The 20,127-nt window shown below is 44.1% G+C and overlaps 1 protein-coding gene across 13 annotated transcripts in view; it reads left to right on the top strand.

Moving 5' to 3' along the window:
- The window catches only part of Sh3kbp1 (SH3 domain containing kinase binding protein 1), a 337,374-nt gene that overhangs the window by 283,364 nt on the left and 33,883 nt on the right, over nucleotides 1-20,127 (top strand). For all 13 annotated transcript variants that reach the window (XM_026784803.1, XM_026784804.1, XM_005358802.3 and 10 more), the window contains one exon: nucleotides 2,006-2,165. In XM_026784803.1, coding sequence (XP_026640604.1) covers nucleotides 2,006-2,165 — 160 coding nt within the window. The remainder of the gene's footprint in view (nucleotides 1-2,005; nucleotides 2,166-20,127) is intronic.

Below are 20,127 nucleotides of genomic sequence, written 5' to 3'. Positions count from 1 at the left end.
GCAGATCTCTGTGAGTTCGAGGCCAGCCTGGTCTACAAGAGCTAGTTCCAGGACAGGAACCAAAAAGCTACGGAGAAACCCTGTCTCGAAAAAATAATTTAAAAAAAAGAATATTGGAGGGGAGTCGGGAAAAACAACTCAGTTTCAGAGTCTCCAGAGAAAGTTCAGAAATTCCATTGGCAGAGAAGTCTCTTAAAACCTTATACAGTCAGGTTTATAAATGTGTTTGATTCCCATCATCCGGGGTATCTTTTCCAAAGAAATCTGCATGCCATGGAAGGGTTCCTAGTCCTAGGTTCCCAACTTTTGATTGATCACACATTTTTATGGAAAAGTGCTATATTATTATGAACAGGAAGCCAAGCAAGTTCCATTTTAAAAAGCGGTTATTTTGAAATCACAAGAGAAATGTTGTATTAATGAATATAATTATCTGGAGGTGCTCCTCGGTGGCCTCATGAAATTTTATTGTGGAATTTAATATTTCACATCAGCTTGCTGAAAGTTTTGCCAACATTGTAAGCTATTAAGGCTCTATGCCTCTTTCTTTCTTGCTAATCAGGTAAAATCTGAGTCATTAGAACCTCATTGTGAAGGCCAAGTCTGTGTTAGAAATCAATGGAAAAAATTGCTATTCAGTGTATGCCCTATCAACAGCTCTTGGCTAAAAGCATGTGTTGTGAACTAACTAAACACTACCCCCTGTCCTCATGGGAGACTCTACTCCCTGCATCCTAGCTGGGCTCTGGGATGAGGAGACTTCCTCCCTTGTCCCATGCCGACTAACTTATAGATGGATGTGTGAGCAGCCATTCCCCTTGGCTGACCATGTAACCACACAGCTCTCATTCTTCCTCTCACAGAGTCTTTATCCTATGCCACAGAGTCAGGGAGGCAGAAGTCCTAGCCAGAAGCAATAGGACCTTTAGGGAACCAGTGTCTGAGCCTTAGCATCCCTGTGATGCCACCAAGATCCATACCATGTCATCCCGCAAGTCACGGCATTCCTGTCCTGATTCTGTTCCTGTTGCAAGCCAGGGAGTTAGCCTTCCTTACCATTTAGCTTAGCCCCTCCTTTTCTGGCCCTAGTGTGCCAGAAAGTTCTTATCATTTCTGGTTGGGTGTGTTTTCCTTTAGAAAAACAGAGAAGGCAAGCCATTGGTGCCTGCGTAGGACCTAAGGAGGTACCTAAAGTTATTGCCACTTATTCTGAGCTCCCAAACAACATGTTTCATGCCTGTGCTTGCCAGTGAGACACTGGTGTTCTTAGGGATTGCATACAAATAACTACAGGAATTTTACCTGTCCTTCCATAGGCCTCACACACAGAAGTTCAGTCTTCATCAGTAAGGTTATAGGTTCTTGCTTTTTGCATTATACACAAGGATACACAAGGCAAGGCTAGTGGATGGGAAAATTGAAGCTGTCATTCTACACCACTCAGTTGGACTACTTACTGGATCTGGATTTGAACTCACTCTGATAGTTCCTTGACTCCAAAAGTGGAGTCTAAAATCTGAGAAGACCCCCTTCCAAGTTCAAAATCTGCACAAAGGTCCCTGAGCAAGCTAGTCTCTGAATAGTTTCCTCCCTTATTGGCTGATGATCTTAGCGTTTAATCAGGCTCATTTTTTTCTGTGCACCCAGCAAAAGATCGTGTGGGCCATATGGTAAACCCATCCGCTAGCTATTGAGCATCACTTGGATGCCAGCCCTGCACAGGCTCTTAGGGAAATGTTTGGGCCAGGCTTTAAAGGGTGAATAGGAGCTGGCTTAGGGTCAGTGGCTGAAGGACTAGCACCAGCAAGAGCGCAGGAAGAGGGGGACAGGGAATTCTGGCTTTTCCTATGTTGACTATGAGTAAATGGTACTCTTTGCTATCAGAAATGGTATCGCTGTGCTTTCTTATTGAAGCAGGGAATAAGCAGTCTGCATCCCAATGTTGCCACTGACATGAAGTCTATTTGTTTTCTTCATGCTTGCTTCATCAAACAATGACTTAAAGAAAGACCAGAGAGAGAGCCAAAACTGGATTTACAGAAGCCTTCTGTTCCTGCCATCCCACCGAAAAAGCCTCGGCCACCTAAGACCAATTCTCTGAACAGACCTGGTGCATTGCCCCCAAGAAGACCCGAGCGACCAGTGGGCCCACTGACACACACCAGGTACTGCCATACTGCCATGCTCTCACCAAGGCGGGTAGGCATGGGATGAACGCAGGGAGCAGGGAAGAAACGGGAATCAAGCTTTGTTTAAAGATTCCAGCCACTTCTTTCCGGCGAGGACGTGCTTGCAAGGTGTTGGGGAACACAGTGTGGGCTTTGGGCTCAGTAGGTGGGAGCTGGGGGCATATCATGTAGACGCTGCTCATAGCAGGGCATTTTCCTGGCATTTGTTAGGACAGGCCAACTGCCTTGCAGGCTGGAGATGCAGGTGGTACACACTCCTTCATCCCCTAGGTAACTGGCCTTTGTACACCTCACTGAAGTTATGTCTCCTAACCCTCTACCTATTCTGTGGTCCCTCAGGCTGTGCCCTGGGCTCTCTCTACTCGTCACTATACAACTTGATGTGGAACACATGACAGATTTCCTGGGGTATGTGTCTCTGAGCTCTAAGACCCTCAGAGACATGCCTGCGATCACTGGCAAGTTTGTCACATGGCTGGCTAGCAGAGACATGTGTGTTAGTATATGAAATCAGAGTCGGTACCGTGCATTCCAGAACTGCATAGACAAGAGACTCTTGAATTCTCTCCACTGGTTCTTACCTAGAGCTTTCTATTATTGCATCCATGCATAATACACACTGGTGTAGTACATCAGAGGAGTTGGTGGCCTTCAGATCCTCATCTGTCTCTGCCAACACACTGAAGTCTGTTCTTGTTAGCTGTTCGCATGGTAAGCACAGTGTGCTGCTCTCCGAGTTGCTGTGTTGAAAGCAGGCAGGCAGTCCTTCAGGCTTGAATCTTAGCCCACCTCATAGGCTGCTTTGTGAGTTGCTGTCTTTCTAACCTACCTTTCACTATCTGTAAATTGAGGGTGATACTGAAATTCGCCTAGATATAATATTCAGCTATATAGCACATGCTGAGAAAGTAACAGTATTTTCCTTGTCAACTATTAAGCAGTGTAAACTGCAGTAAGACAAAAGTGTTTACTTACATTTTAAAAAATTGTGGTAGAGCCCACATAACATGCAGTTTAACATCTTAACCATTTTAAGCGCATGGTTTGAATTAAGTATATTCTCATCATTGTGCAATCATTTCCAGAACGTCCCCCCTCTTGCATAACTGTACCTCTATACCCATTAAAGAGCGACTCTCCACTGCCATCTCCCTGTAGCCCCAAAAGACATTATTCTACTCCCCGTCTCTATGATTTTGACCCCTAGGTACTTATATAAGCAGAATCCAAGCGCATGGCTGTTTTCACTTTGCATGACGTCCTTCCTCAGTGCTCATCTGTGTTGTCAAGTGACCCATTTACTTACAATAACAAGAGCACCAAATGCCCCCCCCCAGGAACACTGACCAAATACAGAGACACTTCATGGCCTAGATGTCTGAGAGCTATCAGAAAGCAGGCAGTGGTGTTGGGTGCTGACATGTCTGTGTATGGGAGGCTGTCTGCCCAGCCGAGCATGGGCTGTGGGTATTTCTACAGCATATGAGTTAACATTCTGTAGGTGTTGTGCCAGGGTTCAATCGAACCACTGACTCTGTGAAATGGCCCTTGTGAGAATGAATTGGATCATAACCTCCAACGTGCTGGTCAGGTCCCTATGTGTCATAACCCTCTCTTCTGATAGGTAGTAAAGAGCTCTTTGCATGCGATGAGGCCACTTGGAAGCCTCAGTAACTCGAACAACAGCCACATCAGTGGTGTGCTCATCCCAGAAGCTAACACACCAGGAGGAAAAGGTTATATAAACAGAGGAGCTTCTGAAGAGAATCTGACCTATACAAACAGAGAGAAGATGTAGAGCAGGAAACATCATCCATCACTTTATAGCTGGCAAAAGGGCAGCCAAGGCCTCATGCTGCCAAATCCCGATGGTCTTCAGGGATTACACACATCTCAATACACTTAATAGCATGTTCTATTGCTAACATAAACATGTTCCCGCTGCTTTTTATAATGATCTAATCAAAAGAGAAGTGGTGCTCTCACTACTCCCTCCTTGTCTGTGATAGCTACCCTTGACCCTGTGACTGTGGGACAGGTGCAGCTTTGCCATCCCAGCTTAGTTTACAGGCCCAAGAGGTCACGTTCACTTCCTGCCTCTGCCTAGCTCTTCTCAGCCTCCAGTTCTCAAATCCACTTGTGAGTTAGATGGGCAGGATACCAAGGAGGATGCACATGAGGACTATCTGTATATATTCAGTAGTGGGAAACAAATTCTTACCATTGCTGTGCCATCAGAACAACCTGTGAAAAGACAGAGATTCTCTCGGCCCTACTCACCCTGTGGCTGCTCGGCCCCCAAGGCTTTGCACTACTGTGCAAGGGGATGGGGAGATAGAGGAAAAGCCCCAGCTTCTGGCATAGCCCATTGGAAGGAGGCTATTGGCTTCCCTGACTCAGTAGCTCTCGGACTTGAGCAAACTCCAGAATCACATAAACAATGCGGATTGGTGGGCCCCATCCAATGGTTGTGACTCGACAGACCTGTAATAGACTTGGGAATCTGCATTTTGTTTGGGGGGTTTGTTTTAATTTTTTTTTTTTGAGACAGAGTGTCTTGTAGCTCAGGCTGCCCTTAAACATGCTGTGGATTCAAAGATGATGTTGAGCTTCTAACCCTCTTAACCTGCATCTTCCTAGTGCTGGGATCACAGGCATGGGCCACCATACCTGGCTTGTGTGGTGCTGGGAATTGAACCCAGAGCTTTGCGAATGCTAGGCAATTATATTACCAACTAAACCATATCCCTAATCCTGGACTTTGCATTTCTCATAGTTCCCAGGTACTGCTACTGCTGCTGATGGTGACGTCTACACCCCAGAACCACTGGTTTAGGTTCTCCCAAGTTGATGTTGGTCCTTTCCCATCGTCCTCTGACCACCTCCCATGCACCTGCTGATACACCCTGATCCCTGTGCTGCCAATCAGCATGTCCTCCTCTGGAATCATTCCAGTATCTCTCACTATTGCTCTCTTCTCCAATGCCTGACACCTCATGTTCGGCATGGTGCTAGGGCCGATACTGTGCCACTTGGGATGCACCCACCCCCGGACTCCTTTACAGGATTTAGAGCAGATCAAGAGTGTGTGTTTTGTCATTGCCACATGCCTTACGGTGTTGAGCATATGGTAGTGGCTCATTTAACGAACACTTGTTGAATGCCATAGTTCCTTAAGTGGGGGTGCCAGTGCTTAGATTTAATTCCATTTGCCTCTTCTGTGTTCCTTCCCAGCCTCTATACAAGCTCTTCAGCATGTGTTCCTTACATTCAGAGTAGCTTAGTATGTCATGGATTTTAAGAGGAAAAAAAAACTAGAGATCAAAGAAAATCTCACTGCCCCTCGGTACCTAATGTACATAATACTGCTTGCTGAGCAGTTCCATTAGGAAAGTGTGTCATATATTAGTTTGAGAAGTTATTTCATTCTGCCAGATCATTTGTGGTAGGAGTGTGCCAACTGTATGCAAGCAGTCTGTGTCAGTGTCCCTCTGCAGAAAGGGCACTGTGTGCTGCATGAAACAAACCCCCGCCAAGATTTACCTGACCAGATGGCTGGCAGGCTAACAGATGGATGATTAAGCCAAAGGACACACAGTTCTCACTGACAGGTCTTGCTGAAGAAGGAGGTATTCCAGCTTCAGCTGCTGTGTCCGGGCTGGAACTCGCCAGCAGCCAACAAGCTGCTGCCATGTGGCCCTTGCAGGAAAGCTTTCCTTCTATTTGAACAGGAAGAAGTAGCTCCAAGGAAAGGGATCTCTGTGGAAGAAGAGCATAGTCTGTGTTCACATGCGCACGCTCAACAAAAAGCGCACCAAGGGCCCACTGTGTGCCAGGCACTGTTCTGGATCTTAGGGAGGGTGGGGCTCATGTGTACAGTTCTCAGGCGTTCTATTCAGGGACATCAAAAGGACACCAGAAGGGCACCAGCAAAGAAGTTCGTGTCCAGTCTAAGCAAGTTGAAGCACCCTGTAAGGACACGGCAGTGCCTAGTGTCTTCCTCAGGTATTTGCATTCCTCAGCGCTGGTAAGAAGGGTCCTCTGATTTCTAGAAAGCGCATATGTAATTTTAATATGAAAAATGACTTCCAAAACTGCTACCAGGCTTAACTTTAAAATGGTGAGTGCCACGTGCAGTAGTGGCTCACGTGTCGCTCGAGCACTTGGGAAGCGGAAGCGGGAGCATCACAAGTTTCAGGCCAGTCGGGACTATGTAGTGAGACCCTAAATTAAAGAACGGGGATGGCAAAGAAAGAAAACAAATCGAGTGATGTTGGGAAAGTTCTATAGGCCACAAGTGTCTTCTCAATTTCTGGGCCTTGGTTATTATTTCATGGTGCGTTGAACTGAATCTGCTCACCCTGTGCAACCCACCCAATAACAGAGGAGCTGCTGGCGACCCAATGACCATTCTGTCTACTCTGTTTTGATGCCTGAACATAAATAGATCTCAGTTAGCATGCACGGGTGTGCGTGTGTGTGTGTGTGTGTGTGTGTGTGTGTGTGTGTGTGTGTTGTGGGGTTATAAGTTTAATAGTTTCTATTACCGACTTAATAAAAATAGATTCAGAAGCATCTGTGAGAAGAGAGCCTAACGCTTTGCAGAAGGGCCCAAAAGTAAAAAGAAGAAAGTAAGGACATGATGAAAAAGAAAATTGACATGGGCTTTACAAATTGTCTTTTGTAAAAGACAGAAAACCAGAAACCTGAGGAGCAGAGCAGGTGCTTGCCGCCAAAGGAAGGGAGGTAGAAGCAAGCCGGCTAGAGGTTAGACAGAAACAGGTTTGTCAATCCTCAGCAACCCAGACACCCAAAGTCATAATCAGTTTTCTTTTTCTTCTAAAGAATGAGGAAGCTAGAGAAGGACTTTTGCTCTCAGGAGAGAGATAGTGGGAGGGAGGGAGGGAGGGAGGGAGGGAGGGGAAAGGAAGAGAGGGGGGAAAGACACTGATTTACCTGCAACCTGCTGCGAATGCCTGTGCTCCGCATGAAAGGAGCAGGTATATCCTAAGGCATAGGTAACAGACATGGGGTCTCCATGAAAGGGAGGGAGGCACAGCTAGTAGGTGTTAGGGGAAGTCAGGCAAGCTAGGGTGAAGCGGGGAAAGTTGAGAGCTGAACGGGGAATACAGGAGTCTGTGCTGTTTGACTGTTACTGAGAGGAACCTGTCCATAGTCCACAGCGTGCAAGGCATGGGGGAAGGAAAAGGCACTGTTGGGAATGGATCACCCAGGTGGCCGTCATGGGGAAAGGCTTAAGAGGTTGATGAAAGAAGAGGGGGGAGGCTAGGGTTCTGTAAGCTAGTGTTCTCCCACAGGGATAGCACTGTGCTCTGGGGCTTGATGAATCTGTGATAAATACTTAAAAGTGAGCAGACAGTTTAGACTCCAGAGGATAAGACTTCTGAAAGATGGTGAGAGGTATGATCTTGATCCTGCAATATCAGGACTTGAGAGACATAGTCTTCGGGCTCTGTCTATTATCTGGCAAAGCCAAGTTAATAGCCTCTACTTTGGCTTGTGGCTGAGAGTGTGAGGTCTATGCAGGCCATTCAGTGAGGAGGTGATGGATGTAGGGGCATTGACTACTGGCCTCAGACTCTCAGAGGATGCTATGCTTTGGCTTGGGATGTGAAAGATGTGATACTAGAACCTGGGCGTGGGGTTGTGAGCAGAACGTCTGCTCACCTCCCAAATCTGTGTTACTTTGTTGCTGTGGACAAACACCTGGAGAAAACAGGAAGAAAAAAAGAATTTATTTTGGCTCATGGCCTGGTAGGGTTATTCCATGTTGTTTGGTGCAACGTGCTTAGGCAGAACATTGTGTCAGCAAGAGTGTGGGTGCAGAGAGCTGTTTAGCTCATAATGGACAGGAAGCAGAAAGACATGAGGGGGCTGAGAATAAAAAAATAACCTTCAAAGACACACCTTCAGTGACCCATTTCATCTAGGTAGACTCCATCTTCTAATGTGACCACAGCATGCCCAAAATAGCAGTACCAGGTAGGAGGACCAAGTGTTCAAGGCGTGAGCCTGCGGGGCACATGTTGTACTCAAGCCGTAACACTATCCTCTGCTGAGAGGATTGGAGCTAGCACAGGATACGGCAGTGCGGTGGGGGTGCATTCCCCCCACTGAGAGTGATTGCAAGAGAAATAGGAGAATGAGTGATTGATGGGCTTGGAGGCAAAGATTAAGTAAGCATTTATGTACCACACGTAACTAAGTGCTTAGAGAATAGTAGTTCTATCTCTTGAGACCGACTTACCAGCCTAGAAGTTATGTTTTTGTCAGATTGACTAAGGCATCCTGGTTGTTTATGCACCTAGGTTACAACTCAGCAGGAAATAAGCCCCTAGGTACTGATTGATATGGGGTATATAGTCCCTGTGTCTACCAGAAAAATAGCATCAAGAAGACCCCCTTTGGTATAAGTGAACCAATAGATTTAAGTGAGCCTATTGATTACAAAGGAAGAACAAAGACTGGTGAATGAATGAGTACATGTAAGTGTTCCGTGCATTGGCCTGCAAGATGTGCACCAGGGTACTTATATCATCATTTGGAGTTTGAATTGCTTAAGTGCTTTGTTTTGAAAATTTGTAATGATGCCTTACATGACTGTTTTAGTACTTTTCTTCTTTTCTACAAGTTGAGATGAAGGATTCTCTCTTAAAATTTTATTTTTCAAGCCGGGCGATGGTGGCGCACGCCTTTAATCCCAGCACTCGGGAGGCAGAGACAGGCGGATCTCTGTGAGTTCGAGACCAGCCTGGTCTACAGAGCTAGTTCCAGGACAGGCTCCAAAGCCACAGAGAAACCCTGTCTCGAAAAACCAAAAAAAAAAAAAATTTTTATTTTTCAATTGACTTTATGTGTATCCATGTGTGTTTGTGTGGGGGTATTCTAACTAGTTTCCTAAAAATTGTTTTTATTAAGCTATATTATTTTTCTCTGCTCCCTTCCCTTCCTATCTCCTCCCTTCCCTTCTACCCTCTCCCATGGTCCCCATGCTCCCAATTTACTCAGGAGATCTTGTCTTTTTCTACTTCCCACGTAGATTAGATCCATGTATATCTCTCTTAGGGTCCTCATTGTTGTCTAGGTTCTCTGGGATTATGAATTGTAGGCTGGTTTTCTTTGCTTTATTACTAAAAGCCACTTATGAGTGACTAATATTATATTTGTCTTTGGGTCTGGGTTACCCCACTCAATATGATGTTTTCTAGATCCATCCAGTTGCCCACAAATTTCAAGATGTCACTTTTTTCTGCTATGTAGTACTCCATTGTGTAAATGTACCACATTTTCCTTATCCATTCTTTGGTCTAGGGGCATTTAGGTATTTCCAGGTTCTGGCTATGGCAAATAATGCTGCTATGAACATAGTTGAACACATGACCTTGTGGTACAATTGAGCATCCTTTGGGTATATTCCCAAAAGTGGTATTGCTGAATCTTGAGGAAGGTTGTTTCCTATTTTTCTGAAAAATCACCATACTGATATCCAAAGGGGCTGTACCAGTTTGTGTAACATGAGGGCCTGCTTGTTGTGGTTTCTGTCTTGCCCAGTTCCCATAGCCCGTAAATCCCAAAGAAAATCACACAGAGATCTCCATAAGTTATAAAGCTGATTGGCCCATTAGCTCAGGCTTTTTATTTACTCTTATATCTTATATTAACCCATTATTCTTATCTATGTTAGCCACATGGCTCAGTACCTTTTTCAGCAGGGCAGGTCATACCCTGATTCTTCAGTGTCTGGACAGGAATGCTGAAAGGGCTTCCTTCTTGCCAGAATACTCCTGTTCTCATTGCCCTGCCTCTACTTCCTGTCTGGTTGTCCTGCCTATACTTCCTGCCTAGCTACTGGCCAATCAACATTTATTTAAAACATAACTGACAGAATATAGACAATTGTCCCACACCAAGTTTACACTCCCACCAGCAGTGGAGGAGTGTTCCCTTTATGCCACATCTCCTCTAGCATAAGTTGTCATCAGTGTTTTTTTTCTTGGCCATTCTTACAGGTGTAAGATGGAATCTCAGAGTTGTTCTGATTTGCATTTCTCTGATGACTAAGGATGTTAAACATTTCCTTAAGTGTCTTTCAGCCATTTTATATTCTTCTGTTGAGAGTTCTCTGCTTAGGTCTATACCCCAATTTTTATTGGATTTTTGTTCTTTGGGTGACCAATTTCTTGAGTTCTTTGTATACTTTGGAGATCAGCCCTCTGTCTGATATGGGGTTGGTGAAGATCTTTTCCCATTCTGTAGGGTGCCATTTTGTCTTATTGACTGTGACCTTAGCTTTACAGAAGCTTTTCAGTTTCAGGAGGTCCTATTTATTAATTGTTTCTCTCAGTATTGTGCTACTTTGGTTATATTTAGGAAGCGGTCTCCTGTGTCAATGTATTCAAGTGTACTTCCTACTTTCTTTTCTATTAGCTTCAGTATATCTGGCTCTATCTTGGGGTCTTTGATCCATTTGGACTTGAGTTTTGTGCATGGTGATAGATATGGGTCTATTTTTATTCTTCTACATGTTGATATCCAGTTATGTCATATGCTGACTAGTTTCATGTCAATGTGATATGAACTAGAGTCACTTTAGATTCAAGAACCTACAGTAAGAAAATGTTCCAACCAGACTGGCCTGTGGTGCATTTTCTTGTTTGATGATTGAGGTGGGAGGACCAGTTTACTGTACACTATGCCACCTGTGGGCAATTAGTCCTGAGTGTTCTAAGAAAGCCAGCTCAACAAGCCCTGGGGAGTCAACCAGTAAGCAGCAATTCTCTGCAGCCTCTGCTTCAGTTCTTGCAGCCAGGCTCCTGCCGTGATTTCCCTCAGTTATGAACTAAAAGCTATAAGGCAAAATAAACCCTTTCCTCTCCAAGTTCCTGAGGGGAGGTGTGGAGAGCATTTTTAGTTTTAATTTTATGTGCATGGTTGTTTTGCCTGCACATACGTCTGTGCACCTTGTGTGTGCAGCAGCCACAGAAGCCAGAAGAGGGCGTTGAATCCCCTGGCACTGAAGTTACGGAGGGTTGTCATCCTCACTATGGGTACTGGGAATAGAGCCCAGGTGTTTTAGTGCTCTTAACTTCTGAATCATTTCTCTAGCTTTGTGTAGAGTTTAAAGAAGTCACTGTGCTTTAGGCCCTAACTCCTAGCATGAAAACTTTAGAGATAGCACCACATCTATTTGCATTTTCCCCTCCCTTGAATGGAAGAGTTTTCTCATATAGTGGAAAGCAGGTCATGTTCTGGAACCCCCTGAGGAGCTAGAAACATGTACCCCCACAGACAGCAGATCAGAAAGCCACCAGGGAGTCAAAGCACATAGTATCCCCTAGAAACAGTGACAGTGTCAGGAAGAGGAGGCTGGGAATGGAGGGGACAGTGAACACATAATGCAGAAGAACACCAGCAGGTTCAAGGGAAGCCTCTCATGCTGGGGGTTTGGCGATGTTACGTGCTGACCAAATTGCATTTGTATTTGCACTCTTCTCTCTTCCCACCCACACATACAGTGCAATTGATTTGCTGCAGCAAAATCCAGAAGTAGTGACAGGGTTTAGCCCTGACTGGGCCACATTGATTTTCCTGCCACTGGGCGGCCAGAATAGGGCATGAGACACTAGGAGGTATCAGCTCCTCCCAGTGCCATTTGGTTTCTAGAATGATTTTCCTACCGCTGCTATCTTTTTACTGCTCTTCCTCTTAAGTGGCACCCTCCAGACTGTCCTCACAGTCGCTCAATCATGAGTTCTCTCTCCTCCTGACACTGACAAGAGCTGGGCCCAGCTTCTTTCAAGACCCTCATTTGCCTTTGAAACACCAAGATGGGGAAGTAGAAATGAAATCTGCGGATGACATCATTCCTTTGCCCTTCTGGGGGTGCTGGGCTCTGGAGGGGGAGGTCCACTTGCAGGTGTCCTTACAGAGTCTGTACAAAGCATAGAGATTGGGAGAGAAATTGAGTGAGAAATGTCCTGTCACCTTCCAGAATGCCTTCACCTCCTATAAATAGCAGAGCTTGCTTGTGTTCATCGGGGTGAAGACATGCATTGTAAGAAAGCTGCCAGCAAAATCACTCTGGTTCTTGTGTCCCTGGCATTACTTGAGCAGTCCCATAATTCACTGGGACTACTTTCTGAATCCTGAAGTCTGTGGTGCCTGGGACATGTTTTGTCTATAAGATGGTTATGTGGAGAATCCAAGATCTCAGCATGGCACTTTTCTGGGAATGAATAAAGGAAACCCGTTTTGCCCCTTCTTGATGGAAGGTTCCTCCTCCAGGGCTTGGTATATTGTGGGGCAGAATGCTCCTAGATGCTCTCCACATTTGTAAGTCCCCTTTCAGTTACTACTCTGAAAGAGAAAGCCCTTCAAGAATAAAATACACGAATGTGGAGAGGACTCTTTGTATTATCACCATCTCAAGCATGATAGAAAAAGACAAAGCTAGGCATCAGCAATCTCTATCTGGTTCCTGCTCTGCTGTCCATCAGCTTCCAGGCCTTGTGCCCATCCATTCCGCCCTCTGCGCAGAGAAATTCAGGCAGAGGCCTGTAACAAAGCAGGAAATGGAGCTGGGTAGTCCCTGCCCAACATTTAATTCAAAGCTGAAGGCTGAGATATTAAGCAGGTAGCCAGGGGAGTTACTGTCCCAGTTTGCTTTCTATTCCTATGATATAACACTAAACAAAGTCAAATGGAAGAGGAGAGGGTTTATTTAGCTTCAGGTTTACAGTCCATGATGAAGGGAAGCCAAGGCAGGAAACTGAAGGCAGGCATTGTAGCAGAGACCATGAGGAATGCTGCTTATTGGCTTGCTTCCTGTGACTTGCTCATCTTCCTTTCTTATAGAAACCAGGGGTGGCACTACCTGTAATGAGCTGTTCCCCACCCCAATCAATCATCAATCAAGGAAATGCCTCTCCAGATTTACCTGCAGGCCAATCTAATGAAGGCAATTCCTCCGCTGAGATTCCCTCTTCCCAGATGTGTCTAGGTTGTTTCCAGTTGAGATAAACTAAAGTGCACAGCAGTGCACTGCCCTTAGCCTTCGCATCTTGGGGGCATCACTGGGATGAGATGTTATTGGATGGATGCACAAAGACTTTCTCCATGTTTCACAGTACAGAGGGATAATGAGTAAGATTTCCTGGTTGGGAGACAGGAAGGAGACAGAGCAGCACAAGCAGTTTCTCTGTGATATCACCTTTGAAAAGTGTAATCATTTCTATGACGTCACAGTTCCAGAGTGGAATGAGAGGTGGTAAAAATTAGAAGACTCACCCTGTGTGCCCTAGTGGTTGCCTGCACATGGGAAATGGGGCTTCTTTAAATTTTCTTTTCTAGTCCTTCTCAACTCTGCCCCCCTACCCCATACTTTCTTTTTAAAACATCTAAAGCTGAAAGATTTGCATTATGGTAGCACATGATGTTGCGGGAAGGGGGCTGCTAATGAAATCCCCATACAGACTTGGAGTCTTTTTCTGTAGGAACTGTTCTTTCTTGCTTCATCTCCACATAGCTCTAAAAGATTGGTATCTGCTTGGTGGTTTTCTGTGATGATGCTGGTAGCACTGTCATAGATTTGTTAGTGTGCTTCTTTTGGCTTCTTGCATTCTTCAACACCATTTCCATCCCACATGTCTTGGCTTAACTGTCCCAGCTTGGGCTAAATTAGGCCATGCCACTGGCTGAGTTCATGCTCTCAAGGGTTGCACAGGGTTGTGCGTCTTCCACATTCTCCTCTATGCACGAGCCCTATGTTGTCTCAGGTCCATTGGGTCACACTGGATGCATGCTTTTTGTTTATTATTGGCACCTCTTCATTTGGGAGCAAAAATTATTTACCCAACTGGGAGTAAGCAAGGGTAACACATAGCCTGGTATTGTCGGTGACTCACTGTCCCCAAGGCCAGGTCCTCTACCTTGAAGATCAAGAGACTTGAAAAATAAAACAGCTTCAGTGGAGATAAGAGGCTCAGAAGTTCAAAGTCATTCTTGGCTATATAGAAGGTTCTAGGCCAACCTGGGAAACAAGAGATCTTGCGTCTAAAGAAATAAATGAGCCGGGCGGTGGTGGCGCATGCCTTTAATCCCAGCACTCAGGAGGCAGAGGCAGGCGGATCTCTGTGAGTTCGAGACCAGCCTGGTCTACAGAGTTAATTCCAGGACAGGCTCCAAAACCACAGAGAAACCCTGTCTCGAAGAACCAAAAAATAAATAAATAAATAAATAAATAAATAAATAAATAAATAAATAAATAAATGAGTAAATAAATGAGTAAATAAACAAGTCCACTTAGAGAAGTGCTATTGGTCTCTGCAGTTAGAGGTAACAGGTTCAAATCTAGATCCTGGGACTTGAATACTTTTGTGATTTTTCATTGGCAAGTGACTTAGCCTCACTTAGCCTCAGTTTCTTTCACTATATAATGAGAAGGAAGATATGCACAGGGGCAGTTCCTCAGGAATCAGACTGTGCCAGCAGAACGTGGGGCTATGTTGTGGGGCTTCATGCCCGCAGAAGCAGGATCAGGCAGAGGAAAAGTTAAATTGTCATAATGGTTCCACAAGCCCCTGTGAGGTCCGCAGGGCGCTCTGTAGCCAAAATTGTCCACTTGAGTTGTCCCATGTTGGCTAAGGAGGCTCTCTTCAGCCAAGTCTCTCTCTGGAAGGACTAAAAGCTGGAAGCTACCCATAACAGCATTCTTCGTTACCCACCCTACTCTGCGAGGGATTCCCCAAGGCATAGTGAATAGCTCCTTTGGTGATTGTGAGGGTGGAAAACTCCATACATGAAGGACTCTGTCTCATTACCTAATAGGTGATGGTCCTTGAGCAAGCGGTAGCTGCTGCTGTTATTTAATGGGATCTTAGGATCTGTTTCTCCCTATTAGGACTGCTCAGACGTCTGTGATTTAGCTTCCTTGCTCAAGAAAGCAAGGGGACTTCTATGGTATTCAGTTACCTATCATGCAAGTGTCAAACTAAAACTTCTACGAAAAAAATATGGAAATAGAATCATTTTGATTTCAAATTTAAGCTTCTTTATTTAGTTTCGTATTTTTTTTTCATTTTTGTTAGTCCTTGGAGAATGTTGTGCAATGTGTTTTGATGGTATCCACTCCCTCCTCAACTCCTCTCAGATCCATCTCCTTGCCCTATCCACTGAATTTTGTGCCCTGTGTTTATTTTTTTTAACTCATTAAGCCAGTTTGCACTGCTCACATACTCTTAGACGAGTACTGTCAATCTACCAGGGGCCACAGTCTTAAAGAAAACTGACTCTTTCTTTCCCATTGGGTCACACTGGATGCTCAGCTAGGGGTGGGACTTTATGCCTACCTACCCCTCCTTGCTGGGATTTAGTTTGGCTTGAGCTTTTGTGTGTATTATCACAACAGCTGTGATTTTACATGTGTCCATGCCCTGATATGCCAGGAAAACTGTTTCCTACTCGTCATCCACCACTTCTGGCTCTTACAATCTTCCTATACCCTCTTCCCCAATGTTCCTTTAGAAGGAGGGGGTATGAGTCTGGACAGCCTTGTTCTGCTGTCTTTGGTTAGATGGTGCTATTCATAACCAGCCTTCTCCTGTGTTCTCCTTTTAATTGTTGTGGGTATAGAAACCCAACAGAGGAAAAACGCTGGCAGGAGCCAGTAAATGATGAAAGAATGAGCTCCTTTCTCTTTTTTAGGGTTCAACAGCATCCTTTCTGGAAAAAAAATGGTACCCTTGTAGTGAACAGACTGTGGTAGAATGGAGACCATCAAGAGCTGCATCCCCATTGGGTATCATCCACTAGAGACTTGTGCTTCAGTAAATTTCAGAAATTCTGGTATTTCTCAGGACTGAAATTCATTAGCATTGTTGTAAAGAGGCTATAAATATAGTGAAAGGCATTTACAAATAGACATTGTAAAATGCTTACACACCCACAGTCTGAACACTGTCAAAACACCAGCTGCAGCTTCCCTACTTGGAAGGATCAGAACTTTTTTTAAACTACACCTACTGTGTTTTCAAAATAGGCTTGCTTCTAGCTCTAGATAGAAGAGCATTTCAACTGAAACCCGTGTCTAGCTCTTGGCATGAGGGATCAGAGAGCTCAATTAGAGAGAAGAGCCAGTATTCCAGTCTCCTTATCCAAGTGTGGTCCATGTTCTGGAATCTAGGGAAGTCACTTGGAGATGGTTAGTTCCTATTTCTTCAGGCTGGTTCCCCATGCTTCAGCCTGTAGAGCCTCAGATAAGCCACAGAAGCATGAAACTATCCCCTTAGGTAGAAAGCCTCCTTGGCAAGAGTTCACTACAAATGCCATTCGAGAGGAAGTCACCCTAACAACTGATATATTTTTTCCTTTTTATCAAATGCCATCAGAACAGAGATCCTGAAATTGGGGATAGAGCCTTTAGTAGCTATGTGTTATTTTCAATTGTATTTTTCATTTGTATTATATTCTATATTTCTATTAGTTGTGAACCCCAAATGCCCTTTACAGCAAAAGTTCTGTGTTGATGGATGCTATGTTAGAATGTATTCAATTCTTTAGACTTAATGCTGTATTAATTTGCCCAGGCTATCATAACAAACTACCTGAGCAGTGTAAACAGCAGACATTTAGCTTATCATAGTTATAGACTCATACTAGGAGGGAAGACATGACAAGATTCTCTTCTGCATGGCCCCGAGAGCTTGCTTAGTATTTAAGACCACTTGCTACTCTTCCAAAGGACCTAAGTTCAAATCCAAGCACTACCTCTTCTGACCGCCACAAATACCAGGCATGTACTCCGTGCACATCCATACATGCAGGCAAAACATCCCCTGGAACTGGAGTTATAGATGGTTGTGAGTCACTGTGAGGGTGCTGGGAACTAAACCCAGGTCCTCTACAAGAGCAACAAGTGTTCCTAAGTTCTGAGCCATCTCTCCAGCACTATAATAAATGAAAAATGTGAATACAAGAAAAAGGGGCTGGAGAGATGGCTCAGCAGTTGTGAGTACTTATTGTTTTTCCAGAGAATTTGAGTTCAATTCCCAGCACCCATGTCAGGTGGCTGGCAATTGTTTATAACTCCACCTCCAGGGAATCCAATGGTATCTTTGGTTTCCTGCACTCAGATAGCATACACTCACACAGATAAACAAACATACACATGAATAGAAGGGAAAATAAATCTTTAAAAATAAATAGAAGGAAAACCCCCCTATAAACTTATTCCTGAGACAAGTACTATTCACATTTTAAAAAAATATTACTTGCCCATATTTTTCCTGTATATGATTCAGCTTGGTTTTTGTCAATCTTACACAGGTGTTATCATATAGACGATCATAAAACTTTATGACTTGGAGAAAATGCATCTATTATACAACTGTATAATGCATTCCCATTTCAAAAAATTTGGCCAGTGTTCCTGGATTCCACAGGTATTTTTCAGGCACTGAGCTGGGTAATGAAAAAATCACTCATCAGACTTCCCAGGAATAACTGCCATAAATGTTCTTCTAGTCTTAAAAAAGAATTCCTCTTCCTAACACATAGGGAGGCATGTGGGAGGATGCATATTCCTGTGCGTGCCATCATTACCCTGCCTTTCTTCTCTAACATTGCAATGTAGGCATTCATTCTTGTCAGGAGAAACCTGTTTGTAAGTGCCATTCAAATGCCTCATAAAAGCCCATCAAATGTCATGGTTTACTCAAATGTTTCCCTACATGTAAAATAATCCATTGGGTTTTTTTTTGTGGGGGGGGCGTTCTTCATTGTAAACAATACAACAATGCATAGAACCTATTTATTACAGACTATATCTTTCATATGGTCCAAACTATGGCTCAGAAGTGGGTTCAAAGCATATGAACACTTAAAATCTATATTCTATTCTTAAAACTCAATTAATTTGTCCTGTGGTATTCCACAGATCTGAGTAACTTTCAAAATTTCATGGTATAGCAGGTGAAATAAACTTGAGGAGAAGAGAAAAACACTGCATGACCATATCTTCATGTGGGTGGAGCCTAAGAGTGACAAATAAGGAGAGAGTGATCAAGGAAGATAGCCAGTATCATTCCCGGACTGCATATGTACGCATATGTATACCATCAACACATATACCACTCAAATGCATGCAGACATGCCCCGCACAAATATAGAAAATAAACTAAAAGGTTAAAACACTATTTCCGAAAGAAAAATAAAGACCTATAAAAGAATAAAATAGTTGAGTTATATAGTAATAATGGGCACTGAAGTCATCTCCAGCCCTTGAGATAGGCTCTCATTTGCTAAGAAACTTCCAGTTAACTCAAAGAAGTACGCAGCAGCTCTAAGATTGAGAGTAGCCAAAATACATCATGAAACCATGCGTTCTGAAGCAGTCAAATTTTGAAGAACATGCGATCAGTTCAGAAGCAACCCTCCTCCTCGCCATCAGCTCCTCTGATGTGCTTCAGCTGCCCACCAGGATGTCAAACCAGCTTGCCTTTTGACAGCTTTCAGAAGCCTTCCTTCCCGGATGCCAAAAGCCAAGCACACTCATCCTTCCAATACAATGGTATAATATTTATATATAGTGTACCCAGTGTTCCCTGTACTTTGAATCACCTTTATTACTTACAATCATGCTTCACTCTAGATATCATGCTATGGTGTTATTCCCGTACTCTTTATGGAATGCTGACAAGAAAAATCTACGATCAACATGTGACTTTCCCCTAAGTATTTTCATTTTTTTTTCGTTTCAACTTTTTTTTTCATAAATATAAATCTTTTGTATTTAAAGAAAGGTGGGAAAAATTGTTCAGAAGACATACATGATTCCCTCATACATGATTGCGTATAGATAGACCAAGTGGGAATCCTTTATTTCTCAGACAGAGTAAAACAAAACTGAGAGTGGCTAGGCTGTAGTGTCATCTGTGAGGGGAGACTGCTGGGATCCCCAGAATTGCCCAGTCTTGACTCTGGCCCATGCAGCTCTGAAGTGAGCTAATCAGGACCCAGCACTCGCTCCTAGAACTCCTCATCTGCTTACCCCTCCTGCCCCTTCTCACAGCTTTTGCCCCATTTCCTCCCTCCTCTCTCCCAAGGAAACTGTCTCCTTAGCTCTGGAAGCTCCCCTCTCAGCAGAGCCCTTCCTTTCAAGGACTCCCAGGAAACCAGAAAATGAAACAGTGAAGATTTCTCTTTTTACATCTTTGACACTGTGACAGGAATGGCATGGCATCTACAGGCAGGAAGCAGAAGGAGATGAATACTCCTGCCCTGCTTGCCTTCCCATTTTTAGTCAGCCCAGGACCCCCAACCCTGAAGTGGTATCACCCACATTTGGGGTGAATCGTCCTACCTCCGTTGATACAGTCTAGAGACCCCCTTGCAGGCACTCCTAGAGGCTTGTGATCCCAGGATCTATATTCTAGAGCCTGTCAATATTAGCTATCACTACTGTTTCCCTGTGGAGGTCACATGCTAACACATTTCAACTTTTTAAACTGCGTGCCTGCATAAAAGAATGTGTATTTGCATGTACGCATGCACACACACACACTTGAGTGTAGGTGCTGGTGGAGACTAGAAACTGGGGTCAGATCCCCTGGTGCTTGTGTCACAGATGGTTATGGGCCACCCAGCATGGCTGTGGGAACTGAACTCGGGTCCTCTGCGAGAGCAATACAATCTCTTAACTCTCCAGTCCCCTTATTTTTTTTTCTAAAGTACAACTGTATTTACTGTGATACTATCCACTGAACTCAGGGCTTCACATGTCCTAGGCAAAAACTCTATTGTAACACTCTATCCCCAGCACAAATATTTTTGTTTTTCATTGGAAAATAGTTAATTGTATATATTTTTGGGTATAGTGTGACATTTTATTTTATTTTTTTAAAGCAAAGAGCCTTTATTCTTT

Source organism: Microtus ochrogaster, chromosome X (genome assembly GCF_000317375.1).
Source record: "Microtus ochrogaster isolate Prairie Vole_2 chromosome X, MicOch1.0, whole genome shotgun sequence".
NCBI classification, from domain to species: Eukaryota; Metazoa; Chordata; class Mammalia; order Rodentia; family Cricetidae; genus Microtus; species Microtus ochrogaster.
Note: the sequence above shows the minus strand (reverse complement) of the source record. Positions and strands in the feature narration are given on the sequence as shown.